At 31.1% G+C, this 17,680-nt stretch overlaps 1 protein-coding gene across 2 annotated transcripts in view; it reads left to right on the top strand.

Annotated features, from left to right (window-relative positions):
* Positions 1-14,188: 14,188 nt before the first annotated feature.
* Positions 14,189-17,680, top strand: part of LOC115243848 (serine/threonine-protein kinase BRSK2) — a 29,958-nt gene continuing 26,466 nt past the window's right edge. For both annotated transcript variants that reach the window (XM_029821103.1, XM_029821104.1), the window contains exon 1: positions 14,189-15,674. In XM_029821103.1, coding sequence (XP_029676963.1) covers positions 15,575-15,674 — 100 coding nt within the window. In that variant the 5' untranslated portion in view covers positions 14,189-15,574. The remainder of the gene's footprint in view (positions 15,675-17,680) is intronic.

Here is a 17,680-nt window from a genome sequence, read left to right on the forward strand (position 1 = left end):
CATGTATGTCCTGGATGCCCTTTGGACGTCCTAAGGACATCCTTGTGCTGTCTGGGTAATTACATACTTTTTCTTAAAAACAATTATTTTTTTTTTTTTTACTAATTGATTTGTCTCATTATTCTGTACATAAAAGTATTACGGTAAGATTATCGAAAACTAAATATTTTACGAGATATTTTATTTTTTATATCAAAATATGTCAGATTAAGATATAAAATAACTCAAACTGTGTCCATGCATATACTTTACAAAGCGAAGCGAGGTCCAGCCTAGAATTGTTGTGTGGATGGGAAAGTGTATGCGTGAACGCAGTGAGTTCCGCCGCCCATCCCCCCTTTACGGGGGGGCACCACTTCCGGAAGATATAACCTAACCCAAATCTATTTCTGAAAATTTGTTTTGAGTTATACAACGTAACCCAAACCAAAGCAGACAAAAATATTTCAGACAAAAGTTGTAGGGTTTCAAGTAACGCATTACATAGTAATATTAGTACGACCTTGAATAGCGTTGTCAAGAGCACGTGAAGGTCAACATAAATTTCATAAATGGAACCCCCAATTTTTTATTACATATTTTTATAGCTTATCTGCCCATCCCCCCTTTACGGGGGGGCACCACTTCCGGAAGATATAACCTAACCCAAATCTATTTCTGAAAATTTGTTTTGAGTTATACAACGTAACCCAAACCAAATTTTAGTTTTAAATCAGAAATAGGTTTATGTTAGGTTAGGTTATATCTCCAGAAATTGAAATATAATTGAAATCCTGATTTTTGATACAACTATCTCGACTTTTCTTTTCTACTTACGACTATCTTTACTTTTCAACTGTGTCGAGTTGTGTCGTTATAGGAAAACACTGTGTCGACTCTATATCACACTGTGTCGCCTGTATTGCTTGCTGGAAAACACCCATGATTAATCATATTAATCAACATGATAGCAATATGATTAATCAATACGATTAATCACGCTTGGTTATCCGGATTACAAATTTTTGTAATACAAAAAAATGGCGGAAATAGATTTCATCACAGAAACAAGATTTTATATAATCTCATTTACAGTTTAATACTTACTGGTTATCAGCTTTATGTTATCTTCCGGTTTGAATGACAATTGGGCCTTCTTATCTTTTGATATGAAACCTAAGCCATACCCTACCTTGTACACGGATAATGGAATTACCGTGGATGATATAGGTATCATTACTAGAAAAAAATTATATTTATAATTAATAATTATTAATATAAAAAAATTATTACATTGAAACCTCGTAATAGCGAATCTCGGAATAACACGCAAAACCCTTCCCATACGCACCTGAGTAGCGCAAGTAGGGATAGCAGTACAACCGCGCAATAACGCGTATCTGTCTCCTGGCTATACACAGTACTGGAACATAATGTGTGGACGAAACAATACCGCTACAACTCTGAATTTCACGGTTTGAGAGTTATGTTGGGGACAATCTCGCTATTATGTTCAGAGCCCTGAACCGCGCGCTATTAAGTGGTTTCAGTGTATATTACAAATAATTATAACTCTTGTAATTTTTTATGACTTTGGTAAAAAGTTTGCTATATATATAGAATATCTTTTAAAAATCGCATAATTTGAATAAATCGATTTTTCTAAGAATATCGATACAAGCCATCGTTTGTCGTAATTTTCCAATTTTCAACATATCATTATAACACTAATCTCAAATTAAAATTATAACACATGTCATTATAACACTAATCTCAAATTAAAATTTTTTACACTATCCATAGAATATTTTTTTTATTGTATTTATATTCTTTGCTTGTTCCTCTGAAGTTTTATTTGCATGCAAAAACTTCTCTTTTTTAATTGTTTATATCTAAAGAAAACTATAATTACCTCAACGTTTTTCCTAACAAAAAAATCGATTCCAAATCAGTCTCACAGAAAATAATTTGGTAAATATTCATATTAAGTCAATCCCTTGAAAAGTCAATGACTTTGACATATGTTGTCAAGGTCATGACTCTGAGTAACATCCAAGAAGTTTTAGTCGTCGCTCGTTTTTATTTAAAAAAATAGAAATTGGTTTGAATTAGATTAGTTTTTTTGGGATGGGGGTGCAGGGGGAGGGGTTCCGCCTCTCGCCCGCCCACGCTTTCACATTGCAATGATTTTACACATAGTTAAACATCTAAGAAATTTTAGTCGTTGCTTGTTGTTTGTTAAAAAGTTATTAATAAAAAAACTTATTAATAAAAAACATGACCATATGAACGAATGATTAAAATCAATATTTTTTTTATTTATTATTCATAATATTTTATAATTAATTTATTATTATTTTTGTTATTAATAAGATACATTACAGATATTACTCATTCTCAGTATTTTCTAATACAGTTTCACTGAGAATATACATGTCCGACATGATAGTAAAAAAATTTTTCTATGCATTCATGATATGCGAAACGACGTTTGAATAAAAATTCAGCTAAACAGAATTTATAATTTTATTGTTTCACTAGTGATCCATAACGTAGAATAAAAACTTGGTATAAAAAAAAGATTGTTTTTAAGAAAAAGTATGTAATTATTTACAATGTATTTTTTAAAACAATTATTTGTTTTTTTACACTAATTGATTTGTAACATCCAAGAAGTTTTAGTCGTCGCTCGTTTTTATTTAAAAAAATAGAAATTGGTTTGAATTAGATTAGTTTTTTTGGGATGGGGGTGCAGGGGGAGGGGTTCCGCCTCTCGCCCGCCCACGCTTTCACATTGCAATGATTTTACACATAGTTAAACATCTAAGAAATTTTAGTCGTTGCTTGTTGTTTGTTAAAAAGTTATTAATAAAAAAACTTATTAATAAAAAACATGACCATATGAACGAATGATTAAAATCAATATTTTTTTTATTTATTATTCATAATATTTTATAATTAATTTATTATTATTTTTGTTATTAATAAGATACATTACAGATATTACTCATTCTCAGTATTTTCTAATACAGTTTCACTGAGAATATACATGTCCGACATGATAGTAAAAAAATTTTTCTATGCATTCATGATATGCGAAACGACGTTTGAATAAAAATTCAGCTAAACAGAATTTATAATTTTAAAAAATACTTTATTATAATGTTTTGAAAAATTCTCGAGATAAGCTACAAGAATATGCAATAAAAAGTGGAGGGTTCCGTTTAAGAAAACATCGATCACATTGACTTGGCCTTGAAAAGGTCACTCAAGATCAAGTCCATATTTTCATCATGTGGCCCCCTTCAAACCATGCAACTTTTGTCTGAAACATTTTTTGATATCTCACTTCGTTTCCGAAAAATATGCCTTTTTCCGTATCTTCCATATTTTTCGAGATATTTGCCTGCGGCATTTAAAATGGGACACCTTGTATATACATATACATGCATTATATATACAGGGTGTTAGAAAAATCTGGAAACGGTCAAATATCTTGTAAACAATTCATTTTAGAAAAAAATGTTTTAGACAAAAGTTGTATGGTTTCGGGGTCAAGGTCAAATTGAATTTTTAAAATAGAATTGCCTACTTTTTATTGCATATTCCTGTTGCTTATCTCGAGAGCTTTTCAAAACACTATAATAAAGTATTTTTTCATTAAGTACTTTTTGAGTTATTTTATATCTTAATCTGACATATTTTGATATAAAAATTAAAATATCTCGTAAAATATTTAGTTTTCGAAAATCTTATCGTAATACTTTTATGTTCAGAATAATGGGACAAATCAATTAGTGTAAAGAGAAAAACAAATAATTGTTTAAAAAAATACATGCTAAATAATTACATACTTTTTACTTTAAAAACAATTATTTTTTTATACTAATTGATTTGTCCCATTATTCTGAACATAAAAGTATTACGATAAGATTTTCGAAAACTAAATATTTTACGAGATATTTTAATTTTTATATCAAAATATGTCAGATTAAAATATAAAATAACTCAAAAAGTACTTAATAAAAAAATACTTTATTATAGTGTTTTGAAAAGCTCTCGAGATAATCTAAAATTCATTGTTTACGAGATATTTGACCGTTTCTAGACTTTTCTAACACCCTGTATATTGATGTGAAAGTAAATATTAAATCTTTGTTCGAGTCTATATACATAATCTAAACCGATTATATACATGCTTATATTAGATAATATCTTTATTATATTTGCTATACATATGTGTATATGTATGGTACCATATACAGGGTGTCCAACAAGTAAGTGACCAAACGAAAGGTGGAGATAGATTGGGTCAAACTGAAAAGAAAAGTTCTGTACCATTTTGCGATTTTCGTAATAATTAGTGAGAAATTAATTTAAAAAAGTCGACCAATTCGCGCGAGTATAAGCACGCAGCGAGAAGAGACAACCCAAAAATATGTGCGCGACAATGTTTTGGGAGGAGCGCTCTATAAATGACAACAGTTATGTATGAGCGGTACATAATGATGGATTTTCGCGTCCTAGCAACCACACATTAATGGGTTGTCCCTTTTTACTGCGCGCTTATACTCACACGAATTGGTCAATCTTTTTTAATTAATTTCTCAATAATTATTACGAAAATCGCAAAATGGTACAGGACTTTTTTTTCAGTTTGGCTCAATCTACCTCCATCTTTTGTTTGGTCACTTATTTGTCACACACCCTGTATACATATATATATGAAACAAATTTAGTTAAATGTAATCCTATATACTATTATTCGGTTAGATTTATCATAATATATAGTCAGATATCCCGGGAAAAGAAAAGTTCATATACAGGGTGGTCCATTTTAAAAGAGCCAGTCAAATATCTCGAAAAATATGGAAGATACGGAAAAACATTTCAGACAAAAGTTGTTTGGTTCGAAGGGGTACATAAGATGGTGCCATTGATGTGACCTTAGATAGTTCAGCGTTTTTGGAGCGAAAATTTGAAATTCATTAATGAAATAAGCAGGCTTATAAAAAATATGGTAATATATACATATATGAAATAACAAACTTACAATAAAAAATGTTTTATTGAAGTAAACAAATAATAAAGCAACTAGAAAACATCAAAATTTCATGCATATATACTTTTAAAAATTTCTCACAGTTATCCATATGTTTTGTAGCGAAAAATACTGTGACATACTTTGAGATTATCTATGAAAAAAATATTTTTATCAAAGAAACACAAGGCCTACAAGAGGTACTGTTTATCACAATATATTCTCGTGTAGACGCGCATATCGTCATTAAATCCACAGTACTTTTTTGCAGAAAACATGGGAATGACCGCATGGAATTAAAAAAAATGTATATATATGGGATTTTGATGTTTCCTATTTTGTTAGTTGATTAAAAATAACTTTTTTATCGTAAATTTATTATTTTATATATGTATGTATTGTATAGTGTCGGATGCGATATCAAGTATTTTTTATTGATAATGTACAATATACAGATTATATTCTAATGAGATATTTTAATTTTGTCAAGCACAATATATGTAAATCTCATGTTATGATCAAACCTACACGTTACTCTGACTGATGTCACGATTCTGTTAAAGCTTCTTTAGACAATTTATAATTTGTGACAAAATTGAAGACAGAGTTCTATTTATAATTTTATGCGTCACATGTTTTAATGTATACAAGTATTCTAATATATACTTTTATTTATGTTAACGTGTTCCAATATTTTTTGCATTGCAAAACACGAAATTTATAAATAGCATTCTGTCTTGAATTTTGTCGTAAATAATACGTGGTTTAAAAAGCTCTTTATTTATACCTGTCAAATATCGGCTCACGTGGATTCGAAAGTCTCAAAAGGTCGATGTTTATACAGGGTATCCCGAAATTAAATGTCAAAACTTTGGGAGTGTGTGAGGGATTGATAAACTAAAAAAAAGTTTTTTAAAGATTTGCTCGTTTTTGCTCCGTTTTGAATAAAATTGCAAAAAAGAAACAAAAATATTTTCACCAGTAAACTTAAAACAACGCTACAATTATTAGGTTTATTAAAAAGTATCATGAGATAAAAGTTGTAGAGCATGGAATAAGGAAAAAGAGTGAATTAAAATCTTCTTGAGATAAAATTAGAGGATTGTAAATAAATACATGATAACACGAGATTATTGTATGTGTGTATCCTGTTTACTTAAATATTTATTACTTGAATAAGTAATAACTAAGTAAAAAAATGAGAGCTTTTTTCGTTTCAGTTTACTTGTTTATTTACACTTATTTATTTCATGTTGTTTGAATTTTAATTCACTCTCTTATCGTAATTCCATGTTCTACAACTTTTATCTCATGATAATTTTCGATAAATCTAAGAATTTTAGTGTTGTACGTTTTTTGTTGAATATTTTGTTTCTTTTTTTGCGATTTTCTCCAAAATGAAGCAAAAACGAGCAAATCTCTACAGAACTTTTTTTATTAGTTTATCGATCCTCACACTCTCCCAAAGTTTTGATATTTAATTTCGGGATACCCTGTATAGTTAGTAAGATTTTAACAAGCACCTTTCTTTTTTTGATTAATATACATTTATTGTGAAGATACATAAGACGATAATATACATGAGAGATGTGAGAGTAGCACGGGAGAGTGTGTTGTGTGCATTGTATCAATTAACACCAACAATAATTATGGTGAAAGTTCTTTCCATGTCCATTTCTCTGTATAGAGATGCGTGTGTTACTTACATAATTCCATAGGATTTTTAAATTGAAAAACAAAATATAAGTTTTTATAAATTTAAACAAATTTTTTATAATATTAAAACATTATTTTTTAAATGTCGCGTTTATTGTCTTTTGCGTTATGTGCGAAACAAAATATTATTTTCTTGATTGTGTTCTATTTAATTGGTTTTGGAATAACGCATTTACGCGAATTACGCAAACTAAGAAAATCCTTTTTTATCCTTGTTGAGTAAAAATAGATTTTAGAATCGCCTCAAAACTGTCGGAAAACTGTTATGTATAACTTTCGTCCGCATGCAATTTTTATTGCAGCGCAGATAATGGATCCACTTTTTTATTGTTCTGTTTTGAAATAATATTGACGTGTATGTATGCGTAGGTGATGTGCATTGGAAAACACGCGGCTTATATGTAGATATATCGCGACATACGACGTTATTATCCCTCGCGTGCTAACGAAAGTTTGGATTTCACAGAAAATATTCACAGGACATTCTAACAGCGAAAGTGAACATTCAAACAAATAACAAACTGTTTGTTCACCTGGCTCGAAGACGTTGTCCTCATTCTTCTTGTAAATCATGGGCTTGGCATATACCGCAACTATCACGGCGACAAGACAAAGAAGAATGATGGTCCAGAGAATCCTCATATTTAATTCACCGTAACTAGTTATTGAATTCTCTCTCTCTCTCTCTCTCCCTCTAGGAAATTCCTCGAAAAAGATTTCTCTGCGCGAATTTGATCGCGAGGAATACTTTGCACAGTGGTATTTGATATGATACTATGCTTGGCGCACGTTCTCCATGGACCCAAGCAGATGAAAACATGAGTGGGGAAACTTGGAAATAAGGGAACTGGCGCAATCCGTGGGAGATCGCGGTTGTACGATTGTGGCAAATCCGCCGCATAAGTTAGCATATTATGGCACGCTAGTGATGGAGAGTGATGATGAGGAGGAGGAACATCATTGTAGAAAATATTTTTTACAAACATTTCTCTGCATAAGAAAAACACGTAAAAATCCAACTTTTATCGGCGAAAATGCTGTTGCATCGCTCGCTGATCTGGATCGATCTTTATCTATGAAAAATTTAAAAAAAGTTCTTTTTTTCTCCCTCTTCTGTCAGAAAACTGTTTAAAGTTTTTATTTTTATTATAATCTGATTCCAATATTTGCGCTATAATCATTTAACACATGTATTACATCCGTGGAGAAAAGTTTATAATATTCTAAAGACATTTTAATAGTTTGCGCGGTTTAATTTATATGATGTCCTCCTTGAAAATGAGTAAAAACTATTTTGAACAGTTATTCGTCATGATACGCCTATACAGCTTATTTCGCTCGAAAGTGAACTGTAACAAAAACAAGATGTTCATAAGCAATGGCCAGGGAGCATCAAGGATTTGTATTAATCATTCTTTATATATGTCATTCGTTTCACCGCCGACGTACATGGAAAATAAAAGAGATATAAAATTACAAGCAAAATACAGCAATCTTAATTTTTTTATTACGTATATTCATAATTTAATACAATTTTATTAAAGATGGAATTGAATTAATTAATTACTTATTACAATATTTTTTTAATTTCAGAAAAAAATACAATAATGAAAAAAATAAAAAAGAATATTAACGATATAACGATATTAATTAAAAATACTTCAATAATCAATAGACGTGACAGAAACACAGTCTTAGTTTAACAATGGAAATTGGGTTAAAAAGTGAAAGGATCCAGGAGGTGAAACGATGGTATATATAACTTTATTCGGGCTTTCTATTCACGTGACGACGTTCGCTCGTAGACATTTTCTCTATTTTTTTAAGCTAAAACCGGAAAAAATGGAAACAGTTTGGAAAATAAACACCAAACGTGCATCAACGGAACTAATCGATTTTTTCTTTTGTTCCTTTCCTTATCAGCGATTTTTTTTTATATGGCATAAAGAAGGAAAATCCCCAAAGAGATATTAAGTTAGACTCATTGTCAATTGTACTATTTTTATTGACTACAAGCTTTCTCTAACATATCAAAATAATGATTAATTTTAAAAAGTTTGTAAAATTCTTTCTGTCTCACATTACGGTAGAATGTGAGAGAGAAAAAATCTTATAAATGCAATTTAATGAAAGTGAGTTAACTTAAAAAGTAAAAACCATTAAAAAATTGGGAAAATCTTATTAGCACACGCCCCAATTCCCGATAGCACACATTCAGACATATCACAAACGCCTAGGGTAACTAGCACTATTAACAGATCAGAAGATTCTAGTGTTCAATCGGCCAATTGACAATCTGAGCTATCCCGCTTAAAAAATTACCTTTTTAAAAAAAGTAAAAGGAAGACGCCAAGTCTATATGGCTGTCTAACAAACTAATGTAAAGCGTTGTTTTAATATACATTTTAATCTTTTAAAAAATAATTGTAGCTGCTTATTGCAAATTACATAGTTTTTCTTAAAAACAATTATATGTTTTACACTAAAAACACAAATTGATTCGTCATTCGTGATGATAATTATAAATTTATGACGGTTATCTAATTCTGTGTTGTAGAGAACAGCAAGTAGACAATGCTAAGTCAATCGCTCATACTTGTGTTTTTAAAACCTGAAAGTGATGCTCCTGATGTTTAGCTTCAAATCTAAGAAACCTGAGTATAAATAGCAGAAAATGTAAATGTAGCAAAAATTAATAAATTATTAGATTGATAATTATTATTAGTAATAATAATTATAAAAGTCAGCTAACTTCTCTATTAATATAATGAATCTCCTCTCCTAGTTTCTGTAAGATATATTAAAAAGATGTGAGAAAAAATATTAGAGAGAGAGAGAGAGAGAGAGAGAGAGAGAGAGAGAGAGAGAGTTTGGGTAATACAGTATGTGTGTTAAAAGCTAAGCAATTAAAACTCAATTTGTTAAAATTGAAACATTTTTTCTACAAAAGATCAAAATTTATATAGTATATCCAATTGATTTTTGGGATACAATAATTTGTATGTGATACGTGATGTATATTTATCATTTCATTAGGTACTCTGCTTTAAGAAAAGAAATGACTTAATTTGTTCCATTTTTATTCAGTACATTAGAAAAATTTTTGACAAACGCGGAATGTGTGCGGATTATATGCCACTTCTCTTTTTGCATTTTAATGTAAATGACGTACTGATTTCCATCATTTATTTTATTTTATTATGTAAATTTATTCGTATAACAATTTTTTTTATCAACATATCGCAGTTAATTCGACATCGTGACCGCTGATGTGGGAAAATTTGTTTTAGCATAAAAAACACAATTGAATTACCGATCCAGATTGAAACACGGCTTGTTCTTTTGAGTTGAATCACCTTATTAGTAGTCATCCCCAGGAGTTTCCCGGTGTTACACGTTTTCTCTCTATATTCCTTTTCCTATACATATATTTATCGATCCTAAGCACCCCTTCTTCTCGGTGCCATCGGCTGTTGTTTCTTTCTCCTTCTCATTCACCTACGGTGAAATCTCTTTATTATGCTAACTTTCTCTCTCCACAGTACTCGTCTACAGGTCGATATACGGGGTGATCCATTTAAAATTCGCTCTTCTTCGTCCATCCGCATCAGGACGTTGTATAACTCAAATAAAATTTTCAGAAATAGGTTTGAGTTAGGTTATATCTTCCGGAAGTGGAGCCCCCCCGAAGGGGAGGCGGAGCCCACTGCGTTCACGCATATACTTTCCCATTCACACAAAGATTCTGGGCTGACCTCGCTTCGCATTGTAAAGTATATGCATGGACACAGTGGGTTCCGCCCCCTTATATTTTTGACAACATATGTCAAGGTCAACATCATTGGAGCTGGGTCCGTTATAGTAAATAATTACCGAATCTAATGCGGTAAACAGTGCGTAATAACATAAGAAATAAATCTGAAACTCAATAATAACAACAATAAGCTCAGGATAAGAACAATTAAGAGGGAAAACTGGCAGATAAGAGCCAAGGCGCGTGCCAGTTTTCCTATTTAAATCTGAAACTATTTCTCGTTAATTTTTATAATTTTTAGTTCATTATTTGGACTTCTTTCAAAAAATACCAAATGTTTTAATTAAATTATAAAAGAGTTTAAATGTTTTAATATGTTTTCTATATATTTCTCAGTAATCTTTCCAGAAGTCTAACAAATATTTAACAAGAAAAATATATTGCAGTATTGCTAAATTAATTACTCATTGTCAAACCAAGAATAAAACCCGATCTTTCAACTTGATTTTTCGGGTGATTGCTCTTATTATTAAGCAATTCAGATTCTATACATATATTAACATAGTAATATTTTTTGCCAAATCGTTTATTTGTAAATATTTAATAATATCAACTTTCTCCTAGCCAGAACAAGTTTAAACAGAAGAAAAGATAAATAACAAAACTAAATAACATTTTTGTTAACTATCGGATAGTAGATTAAAAATAGTACTAATACATTATAATTAAAGGAAAAAAAAGCATAGACGAGTCTCATTATTCTGTATATAAAAGTATTACGGTAAGATTATCGAAAACTAAATATTTTACGAGATATTTTATTTTTTATATCAAAATATGTCAGATTAAAATATAAAATAACTCAAAAAGTACTTAATGAAAAAATACTTTATTATAGTGTTTTGAAAAGCTCTCGAGATAAGCTACAAGAATATCCAATAAAAAATAGGGGATTCCATTTAAGAAATTAAAGGTGTCCTTGACTTGACCTTAACGATGCCATCCAAGGTCAAACCAATGACACCATCTTATATTCCCCTCAAAACCATACAATTTTTGTTTGAAACGTTTTTCTCTAAAATGCTTAGTTTTTGAAAGAAAAGGGGTGTACGGGTGGTCTAGGACACCCTGTATAATGTAATTTTGAGACAGAAAGAGATTGCCCGATAAAATATACTACATTAAAAAATAACTGGCAATACACACGTATGTTCGAGACAGAATGTCAAGTCTTTTCATATCGCATGATACATACAGTAAATATAAATACAAAGAAGTGTTTACAAATAAGACGGCATGACTTTCAAAGTTTTGGTAATTTATCGATCACATCCGTATAAGCATAATATAAACATTCCGTGTCTGTCTGTAAATGAAGGCTAATATCAATATAATTTGATTGTAATAAAACATATGCGCACAAATTACCGCGCTGACTCTTGATTGCCTTTCATTTCCTTTGTATGTTTTATAGAAAATTTAGCGAAATGTATAGGTTTGAAAAACAGAGTAACGCGCGAGACAAAATTTAAAAAAATAAAGATAAATTAGCTAGGAAACACGATGAAACATAACACTATCTTTGGTCTGTTAAGTTGAGGCAATCCGTTTTATTTCGAAAGTAACGAACATTATATATAGATTGAGCGAATCACCATGTATATTGCACTTTAGCGCTTATACAAGTTGCTTTCTTCCGTGGTAGTTCATGCCTTGCCGCAGATAATTTTCCCTGCATATTTATACATATGGGGAAAATGTCTTTAAAGGCTTCTTTTTTTCTCCCTCTCTTCCTCTCGCTGAAAAAGAATTAATTATTACGTTTAAAAGAGTAATATGATGAAAACTTTTTTATCTTCGACGGGTTCTTCTTTTAGAACAATTCTTCTATATATTTAAAATGAAATTATCTCTTATTATCCAAGACAATCTAAGCAATTGTTTTTCTTAAGTTCATGCTGCGATGTCCACTTTTTTATAAAAATACACATACGCGCGCGCATAGAGAGAGAGAGTGAGATATATCCATATATATATATATATATATAACAAATAATTGTTTAAAAAAATTCATTGTAAATAATTACATACTTTTTCTTAAAAAATAGGGGATTCCATTTAAGAAATTAAAGGTGTCCTTGACTTGACCTTAACGATGCCATCCAAGGTCAAACCAATGACACCATCTTATGTTTCCCTCAAAACCATACAATTTTTGTTCAAAACGTTTTTCTCTAAAATGCTTAGTTTTTAAAAGAAAAGGGGTGTACGGGTGGTCTAGGACACCCTGTATATACAAGGTGTCCCATTTTATTTTTGTCAGTCGAATATCTCGATATCACGTAGTTTTAGTAGAAAATGTTTCAGACAGAAGTTGTATGATTTCAAGGGGCACATAAGATGGTAGCAATGATTTGACCTTGGATAGTCATTTGAAGGTCATGTAAAGGTCATCTTTAATTTCTTGAATGGAAACCTCCATTTTTTATTGCATATTCTTATAGCTTATCTCGAGAGCTTTTCAAAACACTATAATAAAGTATTTTTTCATTAAATACGTTTTGAGTTATTTTATATTTTAATCTGACATATTTTCATATAAAAAATATTTCGTAAAATATTTAATTTTCGATAATCTTACCGTAATACTTTTATTTACAGAATAATAAGACAGATCAATTAAATGCAATAAAAAATGGGGGGTTCCATTTAAGAAAACATCGATCACATTGACTTGGCCATGAAAAGGTCACTCAAGGCCAAGTCCATATTTTCATCATGTGTCCTCCTCTGAACCCTACAACTTTTGTATAAAACATTTTTTTTCATCTTGCTTACTTTACGAGATATTTGCGTGTGTTGATTAAAATAACTCACCCTGTATATTACTACTATATTGCCATTTATATTAATACAATGTATTAGATAAAATATTTTATAATAACATTCTCCTCTTTTTTTCTTGGTGTAAATCCAAATGCATTATATGTAAATATTTTATTTATAATAAATAAAAAATAATTATATATCCCATTTTTGTTGAAATAATGTACTCTTTCCAAGTGTCGTAAAATATCTATTTGTGTGTGTGTGTGTGTGCGTGTGTGTGTAAAATATTTATACATAAAAATATTTTCATATTTTGTCTTTTTTGGGATAATTTTACACAATAGAAGAAATAAATATATATTTATTATATATTCAATATATTAATATATTAATATATAATATAAATTCAAAATTACAGTATACATGTTATACTATGCACATTATCTACCGAATACAACTATTTTGACAACTTGTCCGAAATACAATCACCTTTTAATAGGAGGACAAAAATAACGAACTATATATACCTTTTAAATAACAAAATTAATGGCAGGAAAAAAAACAAGCTATGAACATCCTCACATGACAAAGAACCTACTCAACCACGATGAAGCCCGGACACAAACCACCGGCAATTGTCTTTGTATCGACGGTGGTTGCAACACTACCCTCGCGTATCGCGCTTTGCTACCCCTGAAGATGGACACGCGGCGGTTCTTGTCCGCCACGTTTTCCAGAGCCTGATTTGACACCCTCATGTCGTTGGTGGGTGATGATTCTCTATGCACGCAGAGGGCGGAAGGAGTCTTCTCGTTAACGGGCGTGGGGATGCGCGCGCACTGCTTACCCCCCTCTGTGTGCCCGGTACATAATCGAACTGGGAGCGCCGTGGTAGTCGTCGTCAGTTCCGTAAGACGGGGCTAAATTTCATCGCTAAAAATGGTAATGTAATTCAATGAAAAGAACAAAAAAATATATAATCTATATAAAACGTGAAGATAAAGATTATTGAGGGTTGGTTTCTCATCGCGATAAAGAGTTCCGATCGCAAGCACAATCACGCTGTTTATTGCTAGATTATAGCAACATCGATGCGTGAATGCGTGCAGAATAGAATGACTCAAGCAAAGGAGGGTGCCCGTGCGTACGTGCCAGCTCGATCCGAAAGTGTCTAGAAAACGTTGAGAAGATTGTTAAATTGTTTTGTTAGTACAAGTGCCGAGCAAAGTGGATATCGACGGTCAACGGGAAATATCCGACTTGGCTATACATTTGATTAAAGTCGGCGGACAAACAAGGAAAATCATTGTGAAGTGGAGGAACTGCGAAATGATGAGCGACTAAAAACGGCCGATTTTATTGAGACTCAGCCTGACAAGGCAGGGTGCTGTGTGGTGTCTTTCCTCAAATCATAATGGCGCCCAACTCCATTTTCGTGGAATCCTGGCGGACCACGAACGACTGATGCAGGAGCGAGTATTTTCGTAAATATCTAAATCCCAATACCTCTATATTGTTCGCTTAATACCTCGCTAATTCAAATAACGGATCAGCTATTATCAGCAATCTTGTCAATGCATGGTCAAAGAGACAATATGAAAAGAATTCGCAAGAGACATCCACCGAAGATAAAAAAACATTCACGATAGTAATGATGTTAGCATGAGTGTATTTAGATATATGATGTTTCTGCCTGAAAGTATTTGGCGATCCCTCTCATCGCCGAACGTCCAATAAATATCGTCTTTTGAAGGAGAAGAATTTAGGCTGGCGAGATAACGATGGATGTATGTGACACGTGATTTATTATTGTTCTCGTCTGATTAGAGTGGAAGGCAACGATAATATTCGCAAATAATTTGTGTTTGAGTCAGAATGTATATGATATTCGAGAAAAGGTGGAATACTGACGACAAATTGACATTTAACGTATATCACATTGTTTGTTTCTGGATGTTCGTGTTAGAATAAAACTAAAAAAATTTAAATCAAAGACAATTTATTGAGTTGTCTTTAAAGCATTTCTTATATTTCATCGCAAGTCCAGCCTTAAAATTATTCTATTAACAAAGTGCACAATGTTGTACAAAATCGCGGTAAAACACAGTAGACCGATACGCAATCTCGTAAAAAAGTGATAACGACGAACGTGGAGAGCATAAGAGGAAGAAGAATTGTGTGGTTCGACCTCAGTGGCTTGTACAAAACAACCATTCAATCTGGCGGACCAAGAGGAAGGCGGAGGCTCGGCAGCGATGCAGGGCAAAGAGAGCCCCATTGGGTCCAACACCCAGGAGACTCATCAGTACGTCGGCCCTTATCGGCTGGAAAAGACCTTGGGGAAAGGACAGACTGGTGAGTGGTGCATCATCTCTCTCTTCCTCTTTCCTCCCTCTCTCTCTCATCCCTCTCTTTCTTTCTCTCTCCCATTCTCTTTATGACACAAAATTTTTATCATAATTGCAAATTATAAAAATGAATAGCCACAGAAATGTCTAATTAAATCGGTTCAGAACATTCAAGCAAGTTCCATGTGTTTAAGACGATATAAAAGATTTCGCACATGCATTTTTCATTGATGGAAATTATAAAAATTTATAACTGTATATAGCACGACTATTCGAAAAGACGTTTTCGCGGTTTCTTGCCACCAAAACTGATTAAAGTCTACATGAATGCATTGGTCGATATAAATTTGCTACAAAACTTTTCTTGCGCGACTTCAAGGACGCCGTTTGTACGTTGCGATATAGAACACATGTAGCTTTCGTGGATTGTTTCATTATCCATACTTCTGAAACAAAGATATCTTCCAAATCTCTTAAATCTACAGAAGGCTACGAATTCTAGTATCATAACAATAACGAGACACGCAAAAGAAATTTTTTCTTATACGTGCAAATAATAATGATAAATATATTTTTTTAAATAAAAAATAACTTTTTTTAGAACACAAAAAAAAATAAAATTAATCATGTCCTGTAGTTTTTTTAACGTTGAATATGCGATTTCGGTTTCCAAATTGTTTCATTATGTCAGAATTTTGAGAAAAATACAGTTAAAATTGGAAGAAATGGCTATTTCAATGTATTTTATCATATTATAACTACGGTATGTGACGTATTAGTTTTATTGTAGTCAAAATTAAGTATGTTGTTAAGATTCCGCCCTTAAAAAGAATTTGTTATGTCAACTATGGTTAATAAAAATTCGTGGTTTTATATATGGAGTCTCTGTTATAGAGTCTCTGAATTAGATCATTAATAGTTTATAATTATGTTTATTCGTGCTTAAGGATTTTTTAGATCGTTGAATACAATCCAATGTCAAAATTGACAAATTCATATATATTGTATATATAAATTTTTGAAAAAAATCAAAATATTAAATTTTAATATCCATATTAATTCTGCCATTTTAAATTTGTCGATTTTGACAATTGGATTTGTATTTAGCGATCTAAAAAACCCTTAAAAAAACCTAACTGAAAACTGTGTGATATAGAGATCTTAATAAATTTCTCTTAAGGGCTGAAAACCCCAACATATTTATTTTAATTGCAATATAACTTTTTTAACGTGTCACACACATACTATATTTATAATATAACGAAATATATTAAAGTGGCAATTTCTTATAACTTTAATTGCAAGTTTCTCAAAATTGTAAAATAATGGAGCAATTTGTGTCAAACACAGTGTCAAAAAACTACGAGGTATGACTAATCTTGTTCTTGTGATGTTTTTCTCTTTTTAACTGTGTAATAAAATTAATGTGCGAGTTTCCGACATATAAAATTGAATAGTAGTCATTTTGCAACCGTGCATAATGAAAATATTAACCTTATGGCATTGCCAAATACATTTTTGTGAGCCAATTTGATACAAATATTTGGTTATTTTATTAAATTTTCTACGTTTATCGATCTATTGCCGTTTAACTCAAGCATAACTTGGATACTTTTCATCGTTTCTGCGGTACGTTATACATTTTAGAATGCGATACATGCAAATTTATCCAAAATAAATATATATTCCATATGACTTATACAGGGTAGGCCATTTTAATGTATCCACTAAAATATCTTAAAATCTAAGAGTTTAAGACAAAAATGTTTTAGACAAAAGTTGTATGATTTACAGGGGGACACATGATGAAAATATGGACTTGACCTTGAATGACCTTTTCAAGGCCAAATCAATGTGATCGATGTTTTCTTAAATGGAAATCCTCACTTTTTATTGCATATTCTTGTAGCTTATTTCAAGAGTTTTTCAAAACACTATAATAAAGTATTTTTTTATTAAGTACTTTTTGAGTTATTTTATATCTTAATCTGACATATTTTAATATAAAAAATA

This window comes from Formica exsecta, unplaced genomic scaffold (assembly GCF_003651465.1).
Source record: "Formica exsecta isolate Colony F162 unplaced genomic scaffold, ASM365146v1 scaffold741, whole genome shotgun sequence".
In the NCBI taxonomy this organism is placed as follows: domain Eukaryota; kingdom Metazoa; phylum Arthropoda; class Insecta; order Hymenoptera; family Formicidae; genus Formica; species Formica exsecta.